Source organism: Gnatocerus cornutus, chromosome 5 (genome assembly GCF_029298725.1).
Source record: "Gnatocerus cornutus isolate USDA-ARS CGAHR chromosome 5, icGnaCorn1.1, whole genome shotgun sequence".
NCBI lineage: Eukaryota > Metazoa > Arthropoda > Insecta > Coleoptera > Tenebrionidae > Gnatocerus > Gnatocerus cornutus.
The window spans coordinates 6314153-6336071 of NC_142237.1; the positions used below are offsets into that span (position 1 = coordinate 6314153).

The 21919-nt window shown below is 35.2% G+C and overlaps 3 protein-coding genes and 2 long non-coding RNA genes across 10 annotated transcripts; all 5 read right to left on the reverse strand.

Annotated features, from left to right (window-relative positions):
• Positions 1-1243: 1243 nt before the first annotated feature.
• On the reverse strand, positions 1244-7419 carry LOC148173926 (putative multidrug resistance-associated protein lethal(2)03659). Of its 5 annotated transcripts, none has more exons than XM_088036010.1 (10): positions 7257-7418; positions 5495-5596; positions 5214-5447; positions 4741-5168; positions 4534-4690; positions 2908-4486; positions 2708-2858; positions 2434-2664; positions 1435-2384; positions 1244-1387 (listed from the first exon to the last, which is right to left on the reverse strand). In XM_088036010.1, exons 1-10 carry the CDS (start codon positions 7340-7342, stop codon positions 1358-1360), a joined length of 3948 nt encoding a protein of 1315 aa, XP_087892136.1. In that variant the 5' UTR covers positions 7343-7418; the 3' UTR covers positions 1244-1357. The 5 variants fall into 5 exon arrangements, with proteins under 5 accessions (XP_087892136.1, XP_087892139.1, XP_087892137.1 ...); XM_088036013.1 differs by having other exon boundaries at positions 7229-7321; XM_088036011.1 differs by lacking the exon at positions 7257-7418 and adding an exon at positions 6711-6859.
• A 167-nt stretch (positions 7420-7586) lies between these two features.
• LOC148173927 (putative multidrug resistance-associated protein lethal(2)03659) lies at positions 7587-10165 on the reverse strand. 2 transcript variants are annotated; one of them, XM_088037096.1, is made up of 7 exons: positions 10042-10165; positions 9684-9952; positions 9264-9577; positions 9066-9216; positions 8786-9016; positions 7787-8736; positions 7587-7737 (listed from the first exon to the last, which is right to left on the reverse strand). In XM_088037096.1, exons 1-7 carry the CDS (start codon positions 10068-10070, stop codon positions 7717-7719), a joined length of 1965 nt encoding a protein of 654 aa, XP_087893222.1. In that variant the 5' UTR covers positions 10071-10165; the 3' UTR covers positions 7587-7716. The 2 variants fall into 2 exon arrangements, with proteins under 2 accessions (XP_087893222.1, XP_087893221.1); XM_088037095.1 differs by having other exon boundaries at positions 9264-9637.
• Positions 10166-10911: 746 nt separating this feature from the next.
• On the reverse strand, positions 10912-11298 carry LOC148173928 (uncharacterized). The gene is made up of 2 exons (XR_015770172.1): positions 11083-11298; positions 10912-11032 (listed from the first exon to the last, which is right to left on the reverse strand). It is a non-coding gene; the product is annotated as an uncharacterized LOC148173928 (long non-coding RNA).
• Positions 11299-11687: 389 nt separating this feature from the next.
• LOC148173929 (uncharacterized) lies at positions 11688-12438 on the reverse strand. The gene is made up of 3 exons (XR_015770171.1): positions 12343-12438; positions 11846-11947; positions 11688-11794 (listed from the first exon to the last, which is right to left on the reverse strand). It is a non-coding gene; the product is annotated as an uncharacterized LOC148173929 (long non-coding RNA).
• A 3209-nt stretch (positions 12439-15647) lies between these two features.
• LOC148173930 (sodium-coupled monocarboxylate transporter 2-like) lies at positions 15648-19899 on the reverse strand. Its single transcript, XM_088037279.1, has 12 exons — positions 19711-19899; positions 19513-19651; positions 19273-19465; positions 18947-19224; positions 18831-18898; positions 18627-18781; positions 18439-18579; positions 18169-18387; positions 17188-17335; positions 17012-17134; positions 16781-16953; positions 15648-16729 (listed from the first exon to the last, which is right to left on the reverse strand). Exons 2-12 carry the CDS (start codon positions 19604-19606, stop codon positions 16381-16383), a joined length of 1941 nt encoding a protein of 646 aa, XP_087893405.1. The 5' UTR covers positions 19607-19651; positions 19711-19899; the 3' UTR covers positions 15648-16380.
• Positions 19900-21919: the final 2020 nt, after the last annotated feature.

Sequence of the window (21919 nt, forward strand, 5' to 3'; positions counted from 1 at the left end):
CAATTTTTATTTATGCACTTTTTGAGTTCATTTTGGTTCTACTGGATGGGATAGTTTTAAATACCAAAAGATGAATTTCATTGACTTTGTAGATGAGTAAACTTATCTTTTAGATAATAATCTAAAAAAATGATTCACGTGGATTCAAACTCAGAAAGTATATCATCGAACAAATAAATGTTGCCATTTTTAATATTATTTCATGTTTCAGATGCCAACAACTTTCAGATTTTTTAAACTTCAACTCTTTATGTAATATCTTTGTAATTAAATATACAAAAATTATTTTTTAATTTACACAAATGTTTTCAGTGAGGTGCTGTTCTCAAATATTTTTCTAAAAAGCCTTATTATCAACATTACTCTTTTTATTATCCTTACTACTTATCCAAATACAATATTTTTTAACAATTTATATTTTTACTTTCCTACAGATTTTACGGGGCCTTGGGCACCAATTGCTGAACTACATATATGTATTTTATTATTATACTACAAAACTAATTTATGAAGTAACAAAGCAGTTTATAAAATTTTTAATTTAATTGTCACTTTTTTATTTCAGTTAACCTACATAACAAAATATTTTTAATAATGTCGGAATTCTTTAACTAATAATTTTGTGTATGCAAGATTAGCTGTGAAATGGCAAGGAAAATAGACAATATTTAAATTAGAAAAATCCTTGGCCGGCGTTTTAGCTTAGATTAGTTTTTGATTCTGATTATGATTTTTGTCTTTTTTATTCTTTTCGGATGTGTTAAAATTTTAAACTACTAAACTCATTTGATATGATAAAAAAAAAGATACTGACCAAATTCATCATAATAGACAAAAGTTTTTGGTATTAGATAAACGCATTGATACACTATCTTCGCTTTTTTATTTTAATATTTTTTTTAATTCCTTTTACATATATTACACAATGTTGGATAGCACTAACTGATCTACTATTAGATTGCTATCGACCGAGATAAGACTTTCAAAAGTTTAAATATTTGAACAGCAATAAAAAGATTGGTTTATTTAAATAAAGTAGTCCGTTGTGGCGTCACTTTTACGCTTCAATGAGGACAAAAATACCTGAATAAATTACTTTGTGTAAAACAATAGCTCAAGTTATCGTAATTTGTTTTTAAGTAAGTGATTTAACATCACAAATTTGAAGATGCGCCACTTATTAAAACAATAGAGAAATTTTTACGCCACTGATAAGAGTTAGAAATGACTACTTTCATTCAGGTGAATTTAAAAATGCATTTATTAAAAATAATACATAAAATATAATACCATAATATTCCATATTTTTGTTACACGATAGTTTTAAGTACTGACATTCATCGTATTTAGGCAGAAATCAGCCGTGGATTCTGGAACGCTGAAAATTCTAAAATTTCTCATGAGTTTTGAATTTTTTTATATTTTCTGTCTTACCTCAAAGGCCATCTTCGTTAAGCTCTCCGCCATTGCTGATCCCGTTTCTTTGACCATCGAGTAAAACATTCCCTGGCTATTTTCAAGGAGAGTGTATGGATGATCAAATTCCACGACACGTCCCGCATCTAAAACCAAAATTTTATCCGAATCCATAATCGTGTTCAGTCTGTGCGCTATCGTCAAAACAGTGCAGTCTCTAAACTTTCTTCGTATTGTCTTTTGTATAAGCTCATCAGTTTGTAGATCAACATTCGCCGTAGCTTCGTCAAGAATCAAAATATTATTTTTCCGGACAATCGCTCTTGCTAAGCACAAGAGTTGGCGTTCCCCCACACTAAAATTCGATCCCCCTTCTGACATTTTCGTTGAGAGTCCTGCGGGGAGTTCTGATACCATTTCTTTTAATTCAACTTCTTCCAGAGCATTCCAGAGATCGTCATCACTGTACTCTTCAAAAGGATCTAGGTTTTTACGTAAAGGACCTGAAAAGAGAACAGGTTCCTGAGGGATAATGGAGATGATCGATCTGAGATTGTGTAAAGGAATCTCTTGGGAGTTGATGTCGTCGATTTCAATGGTGCCCTCAACAGAAGCCAGGCGAAACAAGGCAGAAATTAAAGAGGATTTTCCGGCACCAGTTCTGCCGACAATTCCAATTTTTTCTTTAGCAGCAACCGTGTAAGTTAAGCCTTTAAGAACGTATGGATCATCGGAGGAATACTTCATGAATACATTCTGAAAAGCGATGTGTCCTTTTTCAGGCCAAGTTATGGGTGGAGTTTTTTTACCACCATCAGGTTCAGAATCTAATTCTGTGTATTCAACAATTCTTTCGACGGAGGTCATCTGATTTTCCAATTCGCTCCACTGTCTGATGCCTCTTTGTAAAGTTCCAGTTAAAGCGATTGATTGGGTTATAGCCAATCCGACGTTTCCTCCGTAAGTTTCTAGAAATATTTCATGAGCGTCGATAAACAAGAGTTTAGGTAAACTTACCTGTTCCGATAAACAGAAAACTGAAGATGACAAGTCCGACGTAAACAACACAATTGACATCCAACCAAAACCCGAAACTTCGGCTACAGGCGGCGAACATGTAATAAGCTGAGCTATGATGGTCTTGTATTTGATCAAACTCAAATTCCAGTATTCTCTGAGCTTCAAAAGCTCTGATTGTCGACAGTCCTTGCAAGGATGCGGTCAGATGTGAAAACATGGGACTGCGAGCTAAAAAATTTGTTAAATTGATGTAAATTCTAGTTGTTTTTACCTGTTGATTCAATCCTCTTCAGGTCTCTACTTGATGCAAGAAAAACATATTTGTAACCGTAAAATACCACGAAAATTACAGCAGTTGGAAAAATAATCCACGGATTTACCGAAGATATAATGATTGTTATAGCGACGACATTTAGGAACACCTGTAAAAAAGAATTAACAGCAATGGTAAAAACGGTGAATTGAACTAACCTGCAGAGTGTCCGAAAACGAACTTGGTAGTGATTCGTCCACGATCCCCATGTCACGGGCAAATCTATTAAGAACTCTTCCCGAAGAGTTTGTATTGAAAAATCTCATAGAAGTTTGAACAGTTCTCTCAAACATCCGATTATGCAAATTTTGGGCGACTTTCATTGAGAATTGGACGAAACAAATCGATCGTAAAACCACCATAAAAATCATAAAACTGACTAGAGTAATATATAAGTACAAGAGATTTTCAGAAGTAAAGAATGTCTCTTGAAATTCCTCCTGGTAGTATGTATCATTATATTTCATCTGTGCTTCAATTTTAGTTTGTTCGAGGTTAACCCAAAAAGACAGAAAATAATCAACTCCACTCGTACTGATCTGACTCAAAACAAAAGTAATAAAAACTAACGCAGGGTAAACAAAACTACCTCCCATGCGGAAGTAATGGGCATAAACTTTTTTAGAGACTTCCCCAACGCCTCTTTGCTCTTTCACTTCTTTAGGGAGTTCTCGTTCCTCGGTGACGCTAAAGGCTTTTTTTAATTTTTTCGGATTCGTTTCGGAGTCTGATTCCGCTTCTTCTTCTTCCACCTCACGTAAAAGTTTCACAAAATCGCCTTCGGCGTTTCTTAACTCTGCGTAGGTGCCACTTGTGGTAACACTTCCATTTTCGAGTAAATATATCTTATCGACATTGCTAAGGTATTGAATTTGATGAGTTACTAAGATCGTACATTTGTTTTTCAAATAACCTGTTATGCAGCCGTCGAAAATTTGCTTACCCACCTTAACATCGACAGCGGATAAAGGATCATCCAAGAGATAAATGTCGGCGTCCTTGTAAACAGCTCTTGCTAAGCTAACGCGAGCTTTTTGGCCTCCGCTCAACATTATCCCCTTTTCTCCTACAATAGTACGATCGCCGAAAGGAAACGCTGAGAAGTCTTGGTCTAAAGCACAGACACGAATGACTTTTTTGTATTTTTGCACGTCCATTTCTTGTCCGAAGAGGATATTCTGTCTGATGCTTGAAGAAAACAGCCACGGCTCTTGAGATGCGTACGAAATCGTACCATTAACATTAACTGTGCCTTCAATAGAGGACACTTCTTTTAGGATAGTTTGAATAAGAGTAGTTTTACCACTACCCACGCGGCCTACGATCGCCACCAACTGTTGAGGAGCAACACTGAAGTTGATGTTGGTTAAATTGTAATCAGATGAGGATTTAGACCACTTCACGTTGGCTTCTTTAATGCTGATTCCAATGGTTTCAGCAGGTGAAGTCATTTCTTTCTTTTCCACTTCTTCATTGAGGAGGAACTTCTCAACACGTTTAAGCGAGACGTTGACTTCCGCCAACATTGCAACACAACGTGGTAAATGAAGAGTAAGAGTCTGGCGAAGATTGCCATAGAAAGACGTCAGAACGTAGACATAATGCGCATTCAAGGCATTACCGGTAAGGACGTAAGTCAATATACAAAGAAAAATCGACAGAGGAATCAGAAATGAAGAGGTGGACATGTAGAGTGTCCGGACGTATGAGTTAGATTTGATTTCGTGGAGCTCCAATCTACGAGAAAAAAAATTAACTCAGCTTTACAACAATAAAAAACTTACTTTCTTGCGACTTCCACTAATTTAGCGAAGGGTTTCTCCCACGTGTACATCTTGATGACCTGAATTCCGGAGATGATTTCGTTCATTAATCGAATTCTGTAATCTGTTTTGACTGCGGTTTTGAAACGGTACTTGGAAGTGAGTTTGCCCATGAACACTGAAAATTAATCAATCAAACTAAACCAAAATAGGTCAAAAAATTCTTACTCAGAAACGGAATTGATAATAGTAGGAGCCCCACTCCAGTCATTGCAGCAGGATCCACTGCTGCAAACAGCAAATACAACACCACCACCGTTTGAATGGGAGCCGAACAAACTTGGTGCAGATGAAGACAGAGGTAATGAAATCGACTCAAATCGTTCGAAATTAGATTGACCATTTGACCCACAGTGCTCTCAAGCATCGCGCTTTTACTCAGCTTCAAGGCTTTACTGTAAATCAAAGACCGACAAGCTACTTGCATCTTCAAAGAAATTTGTTCAAGCCCGAAGAAGCTGTTGTGTAAAGTCATCACGTTCATGAAAGAGGTGAGTGTTATGCCGAACGCGAAAATGTATGCGTCGTTCTTGGAAATGGGGTTGGTGGGAGAGTAGTGGTCGAGGAGTTTTCCCACAAGAAGAGGTTGCACGCTTCTGCAATAAAACTGTTAAAAATGTTACAAAAAAGAGGTTTCTTACTTGACGACTAAGTCTTGGATCCATAGAAAAAATGAGAAGAATAGAACTTGCGACCAGAATACTTTAAAGATGACTCTTCGCAAAGAGGGATGGTCGTGCACTCTCACTTCTCTTTGCCAAGCTGTTTTTAGTTTGTCCCCTAAAGGTTTGGACGCGTGGGATTTAAGAGGTCCGTAAAGATCTTCGTCTTGGAGATCTTTTTTTAGGCCTTTCATAAAGAGGGGGAAAATCCAACTGCAAGAATGTTAATTGTATTGATTTTTTTTTTAATTTAGACTTACCAGAAAAATAAACCAGACAGACAGTTGGCTCGTGCTCTGGGGTGGACTCCTTTGACGACTTCATTTTTGGTTTTACGTTCTTTGTCGTCCATTGTGTAGTCACTAAAAAACCAACAAGTAAGAAATGTCTTGAATGTGCATTCTATTTAAATGCCGATGATAAGAATGTTCATTATCTTGTTGTTTAACCAAGCAATGAAATAAACTAGTCGCAATATTTATAAATCAAAAAGAAAAGAAATGTTTTGAGATACAGGTGTCCGGAAAGTGGCGCACCACCTTAAAAGGGGGTAATTGGGTGATTTCCCAGAGTACCAAAAAAATGTTAAAAAAATTTCAGACTGTCTGTTTTTGCAGGAGGACCAAAAGAAAATTAGGAAAATGGCAACATTGCTCAACTATTCCCCCAATAATTTAAATTACTAGTATTCAAAGGCATAGTAAGATTGCTGTTGTATCGTTGTTAGTCAGGTCGGTTCATGAACGAGTAATGTAACTATGGTTTCATGTGAACGATGCCACACTGATCGAAATTGTTAATTCAAAAATTTTGTAAACAGTTTTCAGGCATTTTTCAGAAATTTTTTCCGAATTTTTTTGCACCATGCTTTTGCGCAAAATGTCCTTTAGGTAACAAATTCATTTAAACCTAAAATGATTGCACAGAAATCGTTAATTTTGGCATTAAATTTTTTCTTTTTAGTCCATCATATCTCGAAAAATTGAAGCCATGAATTTTATTTAACATTTTTCCAGTGATCTATGGCACTGTTTGATGATATCGTATCACGGTGGTGCGCGACTTTCCGGACATCTGTATGTATGTAGATGAAAGCAATTAGTACAAACGTTTTGTTTTAATTTATTCAAATATGTCATTAACAGAAGGTTAGAATATATTTAAGCTGGGGCGAACAATTAACAAAACTAGAAAATAATATTTTCCTTTTTTTTTATCTATGGGAAATTTAATCTTCCTTTAGAGGAATTATTTTGTATCATTCGTTCGTTGTTATTATATAGCAGAATTTGCTATAGAAAGAGTAGAATAAAGAAAACAGGAAATTAACGAAGGACGTTTCGATATTATTAGAGTTGGAAGAACAATAGAAAAAAAGGAAAAATCAAAAACTAAAATGACTGTTGACAACTTATCCTTCTACGTTTTATTAGATTTCTAAAATTTCGCTTATTTCTATACTTCAAACAAACTTACGTGTTTTAAACTTAAAATAAAATGAAATGACACAAAACGTGGACTTTAATAAATCGATATCAAGCATTTGAGCTCTGCGCACTGTCCGTCGCGTCAGGCTCGTGCCTTGATTCTACGAACACTAAACAACAAATCGAAATATGTTATTTATCTACGAAAGTGCGCTATCTTCAGCAGTTCAACATGTTGGCTAGTTCAGACCTGCCTACGTTTACAACACATTGCGCAATTGTCAGATTGGTGATTATGTAACGTCGTTTAGATAAATGAATATATCGTTGGAGTGTGGGAATACAATTTGAGTTTTTAGACAAAATCATTCAGGACTCTGTAGATATTTGCGAAGGTTACTAAAATTTAGAATCAGTCACCTAGAAAGTGGCTTGAAATTACAATAATTGTGTTTATTCTGTGATTTACTCCGACAATGCGAAACACGTCAGGTGGATTATTAAAATTTATAAGGTTAGCAAATGGATCTTTTGTTCGGCTGCTTGAACTAAATTTTGTTTTCTCACCAAGTGATTATTTTTTTGTTGATCTTACTCAGGTATGACGTGGTAAAGGTTTTTTACACTAATCACTGAAAATGTTGGAAGTCTATTTTTACATGAACACCTGCCATTAATCATAATTTTGTCTCAAACATTATTATTATTATTATTACATAGTAAAAACGTCAAGGTCATAATGTGCGTTAATCGCGGAATCAGATACAACTGCTTAAAATATGTTTGCAATGGGTATTGTGTTTTAAAATGTACACTCAGTGATACACAGTAGATAAGATAAAGCTGTGTTTTAATTTTTCTTTTAACATGAAATTGTTGTTTTTACATTTTTATATTTAATTCAGTTATAATAAATAAATAAAGATTAAAATTGAATCCGTATATTAAAAAATACATCAGTACCTATATCATAATTGTTACAGAAAAATACACATATTAGATTTTTAACTGGTGGATACTAACAGATTTTTGTCTTTTGCAATTATCCCTGAGTTCTAGTAGGTACGCTGCAAATTCTAAAATTCTTCTTCAGTTTTAGCACTTTTTATAATTTCACTTTTTTACCTCAAAAGCCATTTTTGTCAAGCTCTCCGCCATTGCTGGACCCGTCTCTTTGACCAACGAGTAAAACAGTCCCTCAGTATCTTCAAGGAGAGCATGTGGATGATCAAACTCCACGACACGTCCCGCATCTAAAACCAAAATTTTATCCGAATCCATGACAGTGTTCAGTCTGTGCGCTATCGTCAAAACAGTGCAGTCTCTAAACTTTCTTCGTATCGTCTTTTGTATAAGCTCATCAGTTTGTAGATCAACATTTGCTGTCGCTTCGTCAAGAATCAGAATGTTATTTTTCCGGACAATCGCTCTTGCTAAGCACGAGAGTTGGCGTTCTCCCACACTAAAATTCGATCCTCCTTCTGACATTTCTGTTGAGAGTCCAGCGGGGAGTTCCGACACCATTTCTTTTAATTCAACTTCTTCCAAAGCATTCCAGAGTTCGTCATCACTGTACTCTTCAAAAGGATCTAAGTTTTTACGTAAAGCACCTGAAAATAAAACAGGTTCCTGGGGGATTATGGAGATGATCGATCTCAGGTTGTGTAAAGGAATCTCTTGGGTATTAATTCCGTCAATTTCAATAGTCCCTTTGATAGAAGCCAAGCGAAACAAGGCAGAAATTAACGAGGATTTTCCGGCACCGGTTCTGCCGACAATTCCAATTTTTTCTTTCGCCGCAACTGTGTAAGTTAAGTCTTTAAGGACGTTCGGATCCTCTGAAGAATATTTCATAAAAACGTTTTGAAATGCGATGGATCCTTTCTCAGGCCAAGCGACGGCTGGAATTTTTTTGCCACCATCAGGCTCGGGGTCTAATTCTGTATATTCAACAATTCTTTCAATGGAGGTCATCTGATTTTCCAATTCACTCCACTGTTTTATACCACCTTGTAAAGTTCCAGTTAGCATGATAGACTGTGTGATGGCCAATCCAACATTGCCACCGTACGTTTCTGGAATTTTTTCATAAGTTTTTTACAACAAAGCTGAGTTTAAACTCACCGGTTCCAATGAAAAGAAAGCTAAAAATAACAAGTCCAATGTAGACAATACAATTGAGGTCTAACCAAAAACCAAAACTCCGACTGCAGGCGGTGAACATATAAAAGGCCGAGCTATGGTGGTCTTGTATTTGATCAAACTCAAATTCGAGGATCCTCTGAGCGTCGAAAGCTCTAATTGTTGACAATCCTTGCAAGGATGCGGTCAGATGAGAGAACATCGGACTGCGAGCTAAACAATTTGTTGAGTTAATTTCTAGTAAATTTTGAATTATTCTCACCTGTTGACTCGATTCTCTTCAGGTCTCTGCTAGTAGCCACGAAAACGTATTTGTAACCGTAAAATACGCCGAAAATCACAATAGTTGGTAAGATCATCCACGGATTAACCGAAGAAATTATGATTGCTATCGCCATGACTCTTAAGAATAACTGTGAAAACAGAATTAGAAATGTTAAAAAATGTGGATCAAACTAACCTGTAGAGTATCCGAAAATGAAGTTGGTAATGATTCGTCTACGATCCCCATGTCTCGGGCAAATCTATTAAGAATTCTCCCTGAAGAGTTCTTATTGAAAAATCTCATTGTGGTTTGAACGGTTCTTTCAAACATCCGATTATGCAAATTTTGGGCAACTTTCATTGAGAATTGGACGAAACAAATCGATCGTAGCACCGCCATAAAAATCATAAGACTAACAAATGTAACATACATATACAAGAAATTTTCAGAAGTGAAAAATGTCTCTTGAAATTTCTCCTGGTAGTATGTATCATTATACTTCATCTGCTCTTTAATTTTAGTTTGTTCGAGGTTGACCCAAAAAGACAGAAAATAATCAACTGATTTGACTTAAAAGAAAAGTAAGAAAAACTAATGCAGGGTAAATATAACTACCTCCCTGGCGGAAATAATGGGCGTAAATTCTTTTAGAGACTTGTCCAACGCCTCTTTGCTCTTTTATTTCTTTAGGGAGCTCTCTTTCTTCGGTGACGCTAAAAGCTTTTTCCAATTTTTTAGGATTAGTGTCGGTGTCTGCCTCTGCTTCTTCTTCTTCCACTTCACGTAAATGTTTCATAAAATTGCTTTCAGCGTCTTTTAATTCTGTGTAAGTACCACTTGTAATAACGTCTCCATTTTCGAGTAAGTATATCTTATCGACATTGCTAAGGTATTGAATTTGATGAGTAACTAAGATCGTACATTTGTTTTTTAAATAACTTGATATGCATTTATCGAAAATATGTTTACCCACCTTAACATCGACAGCAGATAAGGGGTCATCCAAGAGATAAATATCGGCGTCCTTGTATATAGCTCTTGCTAAGCTAACACGGGCTTTTTGGCCTCCGCTCAACATTATTCCCTTTTCTCCTACAATAGTACGATCTCCGTAAGGAAACGCTAAGAAGTCTTGGTCTAAAGCACAGACACCAATAACTTTTTTGTATTTTTGCACGTCCATTTCTTGCCCGAAGAGGATATTCTGCCTGATGCTTGAAGAAAAGAGCCACGGCTCTTGAGATGCGTACGAAATCGTACCATTAACATTAACTGTGCCTTCAATAGAGGACACTTCTTTTAGGATGGTTTGAATGAGAGTAGTTTTACCACTACCCACGCGGCCAACGATAGTCACCAACTGTTGAGGAGTAGCACTGAAGTTTATGTTAGTTAAGTTGTAATTAGATGAGGATTTAGACCATTTCACGATGGCATTTTTAATACCAATTCGAATGGTTTCAGTAGAATTGGTTTTATTCTTTGCGACTTCTTCGTTGAGGAGAAACTTTTCAACACGCTTAAGGGAGACGTTAACTTCGGCTAACATGGCAACACAGCGTGGTACGTGAAGAGTCAGTGTCAGGCGAAGATTGCCATAGAACGTCGTCAAAACGTACACATAATGCGCATTCAAGGCGTTACCGGTCAGAACATAAGTCAATATACAAAGAAATATCGCGACAGGAATCAGAAACGAAGAAGTGGACATGTAGAGAGTTTTAACGTACTCGTTAGATTTGATCTGCTGGAGTTCCAACCTGCAATAAAAAGTTAATTTAGCATTAAACCCTTGATGACACCTTACTTTCTTGCGACTTCCACTAATTTAGCGAAGGGTTTCTCCCACGTGTACATCTTTATAACTTGTATTCCGGAGATGATTTCGTTCATTAACCGAATTCTGTAATCTGTTTTGACTGCGGTTTTAAAGCGGTACTTGGAAGTGAGTTTGCCCATGAACACTAAAAATTAAATAGTCAAACTAAATCAAAATACATCAAAAAATTCTTACTCATCGCCGGAATTGACAACAGTAGGAGCCCTACACCGGTCATCGCAACAGGATCCACGGCAGAAAATAGCAAATACAACACCACCACTGTTTGAATAGGAGCCGCACAAACTTGGTGCAGGTGCAGACATAGGTAATGAAATCTACTCAAGTCGCTCGAAATCAAATTGACCATTTGACCCACAGTACTTTCAAGCATCGCGCTTTTACTCAGCTTCAAAGCTTTGCTATAAATCAATGACCGACAAGCTACTTGCAGCTTCAAAGAAATGTGCTCAAGACCGAAGTAACTGTTGTGTAAAATCAAGACATTCATAAAAGACGTTAGTGTAATACCAAACGCGAAAATATACGCGTCGTTCTTGGATATGTTCGGTTTGTTAGGAGCGTAGTAGTCGAGATGTTTTCCCACAAGAAGAGGTTGCACGCTTCTGAAATAAAACTGCAAAAAGTTGTGACAAAAAGAGAGCGTTCTTACTTGATGAGCAACTCCTGAATCCATAGAAAAAAGGAGAAAAATAAAATTTGCGTCCAGAACACTTTGAAGATGACTCTTCGCAATGAGGGATGAGCGTGCACTCTCACTTCTCTTTGCCAAGCTGTTTTTATTTTGTCCCCTAATTGTTTGGAGGCGTGGGCTTTGAGAGGTCCGTAAAGGTCTTCGTCTTGGAGATCTTTCTTTAGGCCCTTTATAAATATGGGGACGATCCAACTGCAGGAATACAGTTCGTACTGCTCGTTTTTACTTGTAATTTAGACTTACCAGAAAAATAAAGCAGAGAGACAGTTTGCTCGTGCTCTGGGGTGGACACCTTTGACAATTTCATCTTTGGTTCTGCGTTCTGTATCTTCCATTGTGGGTACACTAAACAAGTATAAAGTATAAAGTAAGAAACCCTTTTTAGATCGGTATTATATTAATTCAGATATTTAAAATACATTATCATAACTTCAGTTTTCAGATGTAGAAGAAAAAGTACGAATATTATAGAACAAAGTCTTAAAATTTGCCAGTAGGACAAGATAAATTTTAATCTTGAAATATTTTTATACTTCTTACATTTAGTAACCATTTTCTCTCGTTAATCAAATTCCCACTGATGGTAAATTTATATTAACCAATTTTAACATTTTGTTTGTCTTTGCTTTGCCTACCTAAATTAATATTCCTTATATTACTAACGTGCAGTTGACAATATAAAAAAGAAAAGACATCAAAAATAATGATGACAATTTATCGTACACTTCATGCGTACTTACGTGTTCTAAGCTTCACGTAAAATTGAAAGGTACAAAACGTGAACTTTAATAAATCGATTGCATTGCGCACAGTCGATCGCATCGAGCTTGTGCTTGACACTGCTAACATCAAATCCACTCTCCTATATTTATCATCTCAGCAAGTGCGCTATCTTCCAATACGGTGTTATTTCGTACCAACTTTTTTACATTTACCTATTACAACACATTGCGCAATTGAAGGTTCGATATTTTGTTAAGAAGTTCTCTTGAGTGTTGCTTCAAACTCCAAGTTCAAGTTGTTACCAAATAAGCTACATTTGTGAAGGTTACTAAAATTTAAAATCAGCTACAATGCTGCTGTATCTTTGACATTGCTTGGAATAACAAAATATACCTAAGTGTGTTTACTCTGGATTATATTTAAATCTGACCATGCGACTAATGTCGGGCGGATTATTAAAATTTATAGGTAATTGCAAGCAACTTTTTTGTTAGTCGAATTAAATTTTGGTTTCTCAGAAGAAGATGTTGTTCTGTGACCTTCCCAATTCAAGTGAAGACGGTTTTTTGTATGTATAGATCGAAACTGTTGGATGCTCATTATTTTACATATACGATAATGTTATTTATAATAAATAAATTATTGTTGTGGTCGTTATACATACAGGGTGTTATGAAAATGAGTACACAAAATTTAATTTAAGAGAACTTACCATTTGCAACAACTTTTCTTAATAATTTTTTTTTGAAATCGCATGTTTTCGAACTAATTTTTCCCCCTTATATTTTGACGACTCGCCCACCTACCATTGAATTGCTATACAATTAAAGAACAAAAAAGCCTAAAAAACTCTGCGTCATCAGTCCGCTTGTAAAACACTTTATTAATGACCATTCTAAACTAATTTACGGTGGTTTTTAAGTTTAACATAAAGTAAAACATTTTGGGAATTTACAAAAATTTTATTCCAAAAAATCATAACAGGTTATGAAATTAAATACACAAAATTTAACCAGTTAGAACGCATCAAGATCTACAACTTTTGTACATAGTTTTTTCCATAAACGCATTTTGATTTTCGCCTTTTTCCGCCCTTAATTTGGCCAACCGTTCGATATCTCTAAATAAATTTACTTTCATTTCCGCAACGAGGAGGTTTTTTGACTTAAACTTTATTACAACTTTTTGTCATAAAAACGACTGATCAGCTGTAATTGTAATTTAATTAAAAACGCTCAGTTTGTTGTGAATTTTCACAGTGTCAAAGTTATCAGATCGTTCTTGAAGTGCAAAAGGTGGTTCAAAATGGTTTATACCAACATGGAACACACGGATATGGTGCTTCTCTATGGGGAAGGTCGGGGCAAAGCGTCTGTACAGTGCCCGTGTCCCAATGGCTAAATGTGCACTTTGAAAACCAGTGGACAACCAGTTCGCCAGACAAATCTGCACGTGATCATCAAAATTCTTAGAGAAATCCGCATATTTCGATGCAAAGCGACGATTCGATTTCTCGCGTGAACGACGAACCCCGTGAATTCAGTGGAAAAATTAAGTGGACGTGTGAATGCTGTGGCTGAAACAATTCCTCAAAACCCAGCGATAATTGTGAGAACACCAACTTCAATGTTGACTCGGAGAATTCAGGCATGCATTAACAGTGAAGGACGGCATTTTGAGCAATTTTTATAAACAAATTCGGCACTCTTGTTCAATTGGGTTTTCGTGAATTTATTACTTTTTTTCCTACAAACAAATGAGCGACAAAGTATCAACCTGATGTAACCACTCGTTTTTATGAAGCAATGGTTTTTGTCGCATAGACGAAGGTTAGTATCCTTAATGCATAGACCGGTAACGCTTTTCACAGCAAATTTTCATTGATTTTTAATTCGAAAACGAAAGCATTTAGGATTTTTTTTATTAAGAATAGTTGTTGCATATGGTGAGTTCTCTTACCAGTTTAATTTTGTGTACTCATTTCCATAATACCCCTGTTATACTCCGAGTTAAATGCCGAATCAGATTTCAAACCACTTTTAATTTGTTTGCAACGATGTGTCTTTTTTGAAGTTTCTAAATATTTTTTTTCTACTTTGCGTTAACAATACTTTTATTGTGAAACGCAAACGCGTTTCACAATAAAAACAATTGTTTTTATTATAGCACGCAAAACAGTAATTTTTTTGGTTATAGTGGCTATGTTTTTATGCCGACACTTAAACGTTGAATCAAAACCTCAATGATGATCATCATCATGATCACGAAAATGTGAATTTAGGAATAATGAATCAGAAGAAAAGCAAACGTTGTAATACCTAATTTTGCAAAATTAAACAGAAAACGTCAGTAATTATTTGAATTGAAATTTTGTTAGACAAATGTCATTACCTCTTTTGTCACCAACCTAACTTGTCAAAAATCCCTAATCGAAAATAATTTCTATCAAATGCAATTTTTAAATTTATTTACAATGCAAAGTAGAAAAAATAGTATATTACACTCATTTCATAAGACGACTTGTAGCACTCATTCTATTTGACCACTCCTCGCTGCGCTCGTTGTGGTCAAAACTCATTCGTGCTACAATACTCGCCTTATGAAATACGTGTAATAATGTACTATTTTCTATTTCGCGTTCATAATGAAGATATTTCGATATGCGTTTGAGCTTATTTCGGTATCGTAATGGACCAATCCCGTGCCAATATTTCCAGGAGCATTTATTTTTCTTAGGTTTGCAGCAGACAAACCGTCAACCTGCCGTCAACGTTGACAATTTAGATTTTGGTTTTGATAAACCATGATAAATCGATCAATAGACTATTTTGTTGTACTTTAATAATTCTTCGGAGAAAAAGTTTTTGGATGCAAGAGAACCATCATGATCATGATCAACATCTTCGCTCTCTTGGCTCCCTTGCGCTCCAGTAACCTCAAAACGTCACACCTGTCAAACTGACTGAAATTGGATTTGGCTACTTCGAATTTTTTCCCGAACATTTTGCAAATGCCAACTACCCTAAAATTTTTTTTCGTTTAAAATAAGGCGAAATAGAAAAAATAGCGTATGATACTTGTTCATAATGCATTTTGCCGCACTTACTACTTATGACACTCCTCGCTGCGCTCGTCGTGTCCTAAAAACGTGCGTGCGGCAAAATGTTCATTATGAAACGCGTTTCATAATATACTATTTTAGTTGTTGTTTTTTTTTGGATCTTTCGATTTTTAAGATATTTTCTGTATTTTTTTCATTCATTCAATTAAGTTCCAGTTGCGTTTTTCTTGGGTAAGTAGTTGGTAATTAATTAAATGTCAATGTCTATAAAAACGCGATTTATTTAAAATAATTACTCTACAATAAATAAAATTGTAAGTTTTTAAGCAACACTAAATCGCAACGTGAGAATTATAAGGTTCTAAGTAATTTTTGTGAGAATTTAAATTGATTTGCGGTTTTTTTTGAAACATTTTCTATCAAGTATAAAAATGTAGTTAGTTAATACTTTAACAAATCAAAAAGATATTAATAGATCCTGTCATTTTTTTAAATAAATACTTAATAAATTAAAGAGATATCACTGATAACGTGAACACTGATCAATTTAATCGAAATGTTAGTTAGAACCTTATAGTTCTGAGGTCGCGAAATATTAAACTTATTCCTAAGTAGTCAGTTAAAAATAGTACAATTAAAATACAAAGACTTGCATTTTTACGAATGTGATGCTAATGTGCTCCAATACTAATTAAATTAAGTGACAATGATGGAGTTCTACTAATAAACAAAGTTTTCGATTTCTATTACCGTAATGTCAGTCTAATGCGTATACCTAACTATTAATACTGATGACCGAAAGACTTCTTGTATATTCTTCTAATATTCTTGTATATGTATATTCTACATTATAGTAATCAACAAACTTAAATATGTACTTTCGTCTTAAATAATAAGTATAACGCAACATAAAAACTTAAAATGGGTGGGATCTTAGATAAAAACTAACAATAAGTACAGTTCAGATAAATAAATTAATCATTGTCAACGATCATTAAACAGGTGGCACATTACTCGTCGGCACATTACCCGCCTCTCCTCTATCAGTTTTGTTCTTGTGTTCTTCATTCAGCTCAAGACCCATGTTCATCACTCCAACAAAATCATGATTCTTATTATTATTGATATTTAGTTTCAACGGAATGTTGAATGTTTCCTTCGTCTTGTCTGAAAAGGACGACAGTAGTTTTCGTACAGGAGGTGAAAGCAGATTCCAATTGACTTCTTTGAGATTTTGACCTCCATAGATGAAAGAAACTGTTAAACCGACAAGCACAGTCAGTAGGAAACCCAATGCAGAGTACCAAATGTACGAAATTCGAAACAGGACAACCACAAAGTTACTGAAAACATAAACGCATGAAATTGTGAACTTATAGTTTGGTGATATTTACTTTGATTCTGTGGTTGTAACATTTTGTAACAAGTCGACGTTAAGACAAGAACAGTTGTTGATGCTTGTAAATTTCGTTTCTTCGACGATGTAGTCTTTGGCGATGGCAATTTGTTGTCCCACACACATGACGGTGATTATGACCACAGCTGTTAGACTTCCAACAATCGCACCCTAAGAAAAGAGCACTTCATTGTTGAGATTGTACTAAAAGTGGTGAAAAAAAACTTACTTTTGAGTTTGCCCACGGGAAAAACATTCCTAATGAAAAGAGTCCAAGAGTCACGCCACCAACCATTCCGTTAAAGCTTATGGCAACTTGCATTATACTTCCCAGTTGTGCCACTACGAAAACCTGAAAAAAATATATTTAGACTGTTTTCATTTAATAAATAATGTTCGTCGTACCAGAAGAAAACTCATAGCTCCGTAGACGATGGAAATGCATTTCGCCCAAAATGCCTCTTTTGATTCAGGGAGGACGATCTGAAAAGCTCCACATATGAAGTCTTGCATTGTGACCGCCGCCAAACTGTTGAGGGCTGACGCCACAGTCCTGCAAATAATAAATAAAATTTAGGATAATAATGATTGAAAAATGTGGACCATATTATTGTTACTTTAATAGTATTTTCTATTTAGAAGTTTCCTTTCATCATTACTATACTAGAGTACTTTCAAACTTAAACGATCTTTCATAAAAAACAACTTAAACAACGGTGTGCTTCAACTAATTTTTTTTTTCTTACATTAACTAAGTCTTTGCTTTGTTGTAACGTGTTAAAACTAGTTAAATGATCGTACCAAACTAATGCTTCCAAGTAATTATGTTACAATGACTGTGTTTTATTGCAAACTGGTTGAGACAACTAAAATCAAGGTAGAATTATCCAGATTCTGGAATATTCTGGAATTGACGCCCTATCTAGAAGATTCTGGTATTTGAAGAGTTTTTAAATAGTGGTCCTAATACTTGGAAAATTAGTTTTGGTTTGGTTGCGAATCAACCAAACGATTTTGATCTAAATGGATAAAAAATAGATCAGTTTGACGGGTATTTTTATTTAGAATAAACTTTGCAGAAAGAATATTTTGCAAACATCCCAGAAAATTAGCAAAATTGTTTTGTTAGCAAAGTTTGTTTTTTTTTCCGGACAATTTTTGGTACCATGGAAAGATAAGTGAACTAAAATGTCTTCGCCCAAAAACAGTCAATCAAATTGTTTTTCAACCAGTTGCATGAGTCTGAACGATTAAAAATTACGACTTACAAAATGTATTCTGACCGCCTGGCTTTTTCAAAAATGTTAAAATGGTCCGTAAATTTTTGTAATATTTTGGGAGACGTTAATTATCGTTCCAAATAAAAAATTTGTATTAGTAGCTTACCCCAAACTGGCTGCAAAAATCCCCGCCACAAAGAATCCCGCAACACCCTTCAAATGACCCATCTCCGCCAGAACATACAAGGGCAAAATCTGATCCGTTTTACTAATCTCTCCGGATTTAAGGGGATCACAGTCTTGATAATGCGCAACCATAACCATCCCCGTATAGAAATTGATAACGTAGATCAAAATCAATCCCCCACATGATGTCCATAAAGCCCTAAATCAATTTTCCTTTTAACACAAATTTATTTATTACAACGATTCCTACTTTCTGACTTGAGATATGTTTTCCACAGACAAGTACTTTTGGATCGAAGCTTGATTAGAGCAGAACATGGTCATCCAGTAGAAAGTACCACCGACAACCACAGACCAGAAACTGTGACGTATCGTTGGATCAGGATTGAAACTGAAAGACAACTAATGAGTGATTGATAATAAAATAATTAAACTAACTTGAAAATTTCTAAACGGTCGGTTTCGTAGCTTTTGGACCAAATTAAACCCGTGTCTCCCAGAGCTTGGTTACCTAAGTACAAAATCAGGACGATGGAACCGATTAGAACTCCCGCTTGAAAAGTATCAGCGATGATAACGGCTTTCATTCCTCCCTGAAGCTTGACCTTTAGCTTGTTTTAATTATCGGAATGTAATACAAACCTGAGACGCGTAAAATATGCAAACTACATAAACAGCGGTGACGGCCAAATAAACATTTAGACCGGTAACTAAAAAAACAAAGTTATTTGATTGGCAGGTGCTGCTGCAGATTTTACCATGGCTTAGCGCTAAGGCTGGAGCATAAACCGCAACGCTCGTGTACAGAATCATCTGTAGAATATACAGAGCGCTCGCTAAATATCTGATCGTCGAACTAAACCTCATGGAGAGATACTCATAGCTGCTAGTCAACCGCAGATCCATGAAAAGTGGTAGATAAAAGTACGAAGTTAATGGAACCACAAAAATGAAAGCGAGGCAAATCATAAGAAATTGGGTTCCATGGTTGTACATTTCCGCGGGATTTCCGAGGAGCTCTATGGCGGTGATGAAGCTAGAAGAAGAAGCTACAAAACTAAAAAAAGAAGATTTGGAAATTTACCTAGCTGCTAATGACATGGCCATGGGAAAAGTTCCCATGGAGCTTCCACCTAGAAGGAAATCGGATCCTGAGGTTTGCTTCTCTCCGAAGAAACCATAGAAGACACCAATGCCGCAAGATACCAAAAGCATGGAACCAAGAACCAAATAGTCCGCCCAAGAAAAAATGTTGAGCTCGTTTTCACATTGTTGGGCTAAAAATTTGTGTATACTAAAAGAGTTTTACCACTAGCTTATTTACCATTATCCGTTTCGTTATCTGTTTTGATTGCAGAAACGAGGGTTGAAAATAGAAGAATGGTGAAAACTGATAACTTTAACATTGAAGGAATCATTTTCGGTTTGGAATAATAAATATTGTTAATAAATAAGTGATGGACCTAAAATTGATTGACTTAGAAGAAGATCCAATTTTTTGTTTTTTGAAAATGGTACTTACGTTTTATCACAACCACAAGGGAAAATTAATCAAGCACACCACAAGAAAGTTCTGAACTGGATTTGAATAATTTGTCGATTGGATCGACTTTTATATTTCATTCGAGTTGTTCTTAAAACAAAACAAAAAAACACTAACGGCACTTTAGAGATTGCTGCTTCTTGACACACATCAAACTAAAAATTACCACTGACTGCCATTAATAAATAGGATCTGCTAATTAATGTAAGGCATTCAAAGAGAAGGGATAAGACTTTAGTTTTCCACGGGAAGTATCAGTAATAGATTTGATTAGTGTGATTTTAATAATGACGTTAATGCAAATTAGACGAAAATTTTTGCCAGTCGAAGTCTTCTCGAACTGATGATCCGGTTTTGAAGAGGAAGGTACTTGGGATCGCAAACTAGTTTGAACGATTGTTAGCTTCAATCTGCTGACTTGGTCGTTGTTTAATCGATGATATTTATTGTTTATTTAATAATAATTTTTCACCTTGATTGGTTCAGAGCCCCCAGTTTTAATTGTAATCCGACTAATTCTACGAGTAATTCATAGCGACTTTGAACTTTCATTCATTCTGGTTTTCGAAGGTATAATTTAAAAGCGCTTTTCTATTTTCATACCCGCAAATTTATTAATTGTCAGTGCTGACCATATTTTGAAAACAACTTTATTAGAACCAAGTACAATTCCATTAAGGTTTTCTCAAATATCGCCACGTGAATTGAGTCAGAATTTAGCCGGTTTTAACCACAATTTGTCTTATTTTTAAAGACATGGAAATAACATTACAGATCGACGGAATTATGCATGAAAGTAACAAAATACAAGAAGTTAAAATATCGTGAATATTCCACGTGCAAGCGTTTACATAATATGCGACTAGGTGTGTCTTTCAATCATCGGGAAAAAATTATTCATGGTTTTTGTCGGTGGAAACCAGATTAAACCAACGAAAAATCTACGACTTCTGTTGTGCCGGCTTTGGCCGGTTGTGGCAATAAAAATAACGCATCATTCGAGTCGTCGTCTTTTAATTGTTTCTTCTGATTGGGATCAATTGAAATGTGCATGGCATTTTACACATCGGATTGTATTACGAACTTCTCAAGAACAGGAACAGCGCATTTTTCGTGGAAAATGTGGGGAATTTGCGTAATCTAATTTTATCAAATTAAAAAATGCACGCTGTAGAAAAAAGGAAGCAGTGCTGGCATAAAATAGATTCATATTGATAAATGTAATATCCGGTTTGATTGTAAGACTTTGTATTCAGAAGTTTTCAATCCAATAATGTTTAAAAAGATCGTACTGAAGATTTCTAAAACTTTTTATTATTCTCTCTGCCGTAATTTCGAAGATATGGAGCATCAAAATAAATTTACATCATAAATTAAAAAAATGAATTTTTGAATTCGAGATATGTAAAACCGGATTTTAAGCGCGAGGAAAACAATGGCGAAAAACGCATCTTTCTATCAGTGGTAGTTTCGGTGCTATGGACACCAAAATTTCCGAAGCTCCCAAATTTTTGTCTTTTGACTACTACCCAAAATTTCAGTGACTTTTAATTCTGTTATTTGTTGACGTACAGCAAAAAATTCAAATGAAGACCAACAATTTAAGTTTACTTCACAAGTTAACTGGATATTTAGATTTTTAGAGGGTTTTTTGGGGTCATTTTTAGGAAGCTTTTTTGCGGCAAAAACCACGTTTAATTCCTTTGAGTTGTATATCAATCAAAAGAGCAGCTCAAAATCTTTCACTTGGCCAAATATCAGATTCTCAAGTAGGCTAGGAGAAACGGCCAAAAAACAAAAACTTTTTTTTTACCATCGTTTTCGTCAATTTTCTTTTAAATTACCATTGACTATTAGAAATCTGATTCTTAGCAGCAGATGCGCGAGAACAACAATGGCAAAAACCACATCTTTCTATCTGTCGTAGTTTCGTAAATACTGAGCATTAATAATTTCGAAAATAAAAACCAGTTATCCAAAATTTTAATTTGCCATAATTCAGTTATTTGTTGTAAGTGCATTTTGAGTCTAGATTTGAAATCTGCGTGAAAATAAGTATTTTATAAGTTAAATTTGGTCCAAATTAACCATAAAATCGACAGAAGTAGGTTTACATAGTTTTAATCTTTAAATTTGTTTTCAAAAATATGAAATTTTTGAATATCGAAAAATGTAAAAGCGAACTCAT

Bases quoted from the DNA above. Each gene is read 5' to 3' on its own strand.
- LOC148173926 (XM_088036010.1), bottom strand. From the start codon at position 7,342: ATGATTAATGGCAGGTGTTCATGTAAAAATAGACTTCCAACATTTTCA. The intron at 2,859-2,907 runs GTTAGTTCAATT...TCTTTTTTACAG, and splicing joins CGTTTTCGGACACTCTGCAG to GTGTTCCTAAATGTCGTCGC. The intron at 2,385-2,433 runs GTAAGTTTACCT...AAATATTTCTAG, and splicing joins TTTTCTGTTTATCGGAACAG to AAACTTACGGAGGAAACGTC.
- LOC148173927 (XM_088037095.1), bottom strand. From the start codon at position 10,070: ATGACCCCTTATCTGCTGTCGATGTTAAG. The intron at 9,638-9,683 runs GTAGTTATATTT...TTTTCTTTTAAG, and splicing joins CCATTATTTCCGCCAGGGAG to TCAAATCAGTTGATTATTTT. The intron at 7,738-7,786 runs GTAAAAAAGTGA...GAAGAATTTTAG, and splicing joins TGACAAAAATGGCTTTTGAG to AATTTGCAGCGTACCTACTA.
- LOC148173930 (XM_088037279.1), bottom strand. From the start codon at position 19,606: ATGATTCCTTCAATGTTAAAGTTATCAGTTTTCACCATTCTTCTATTT. The intron at 18,899-18,946 runs GTAAAATCTGCA...TTGTTTTTTTAG, and splicing joins AGCCTTAGCGCTAAGCCATG to TTACCGGTCTAAATGTTTAT. The intron at 18,388-18,438 runs GTAGGAATCGTT...AAATTGATTTAG, and splicing joins AACATATCTCAAGTCAGAAA to GGCTTTATGGACATCATGTG.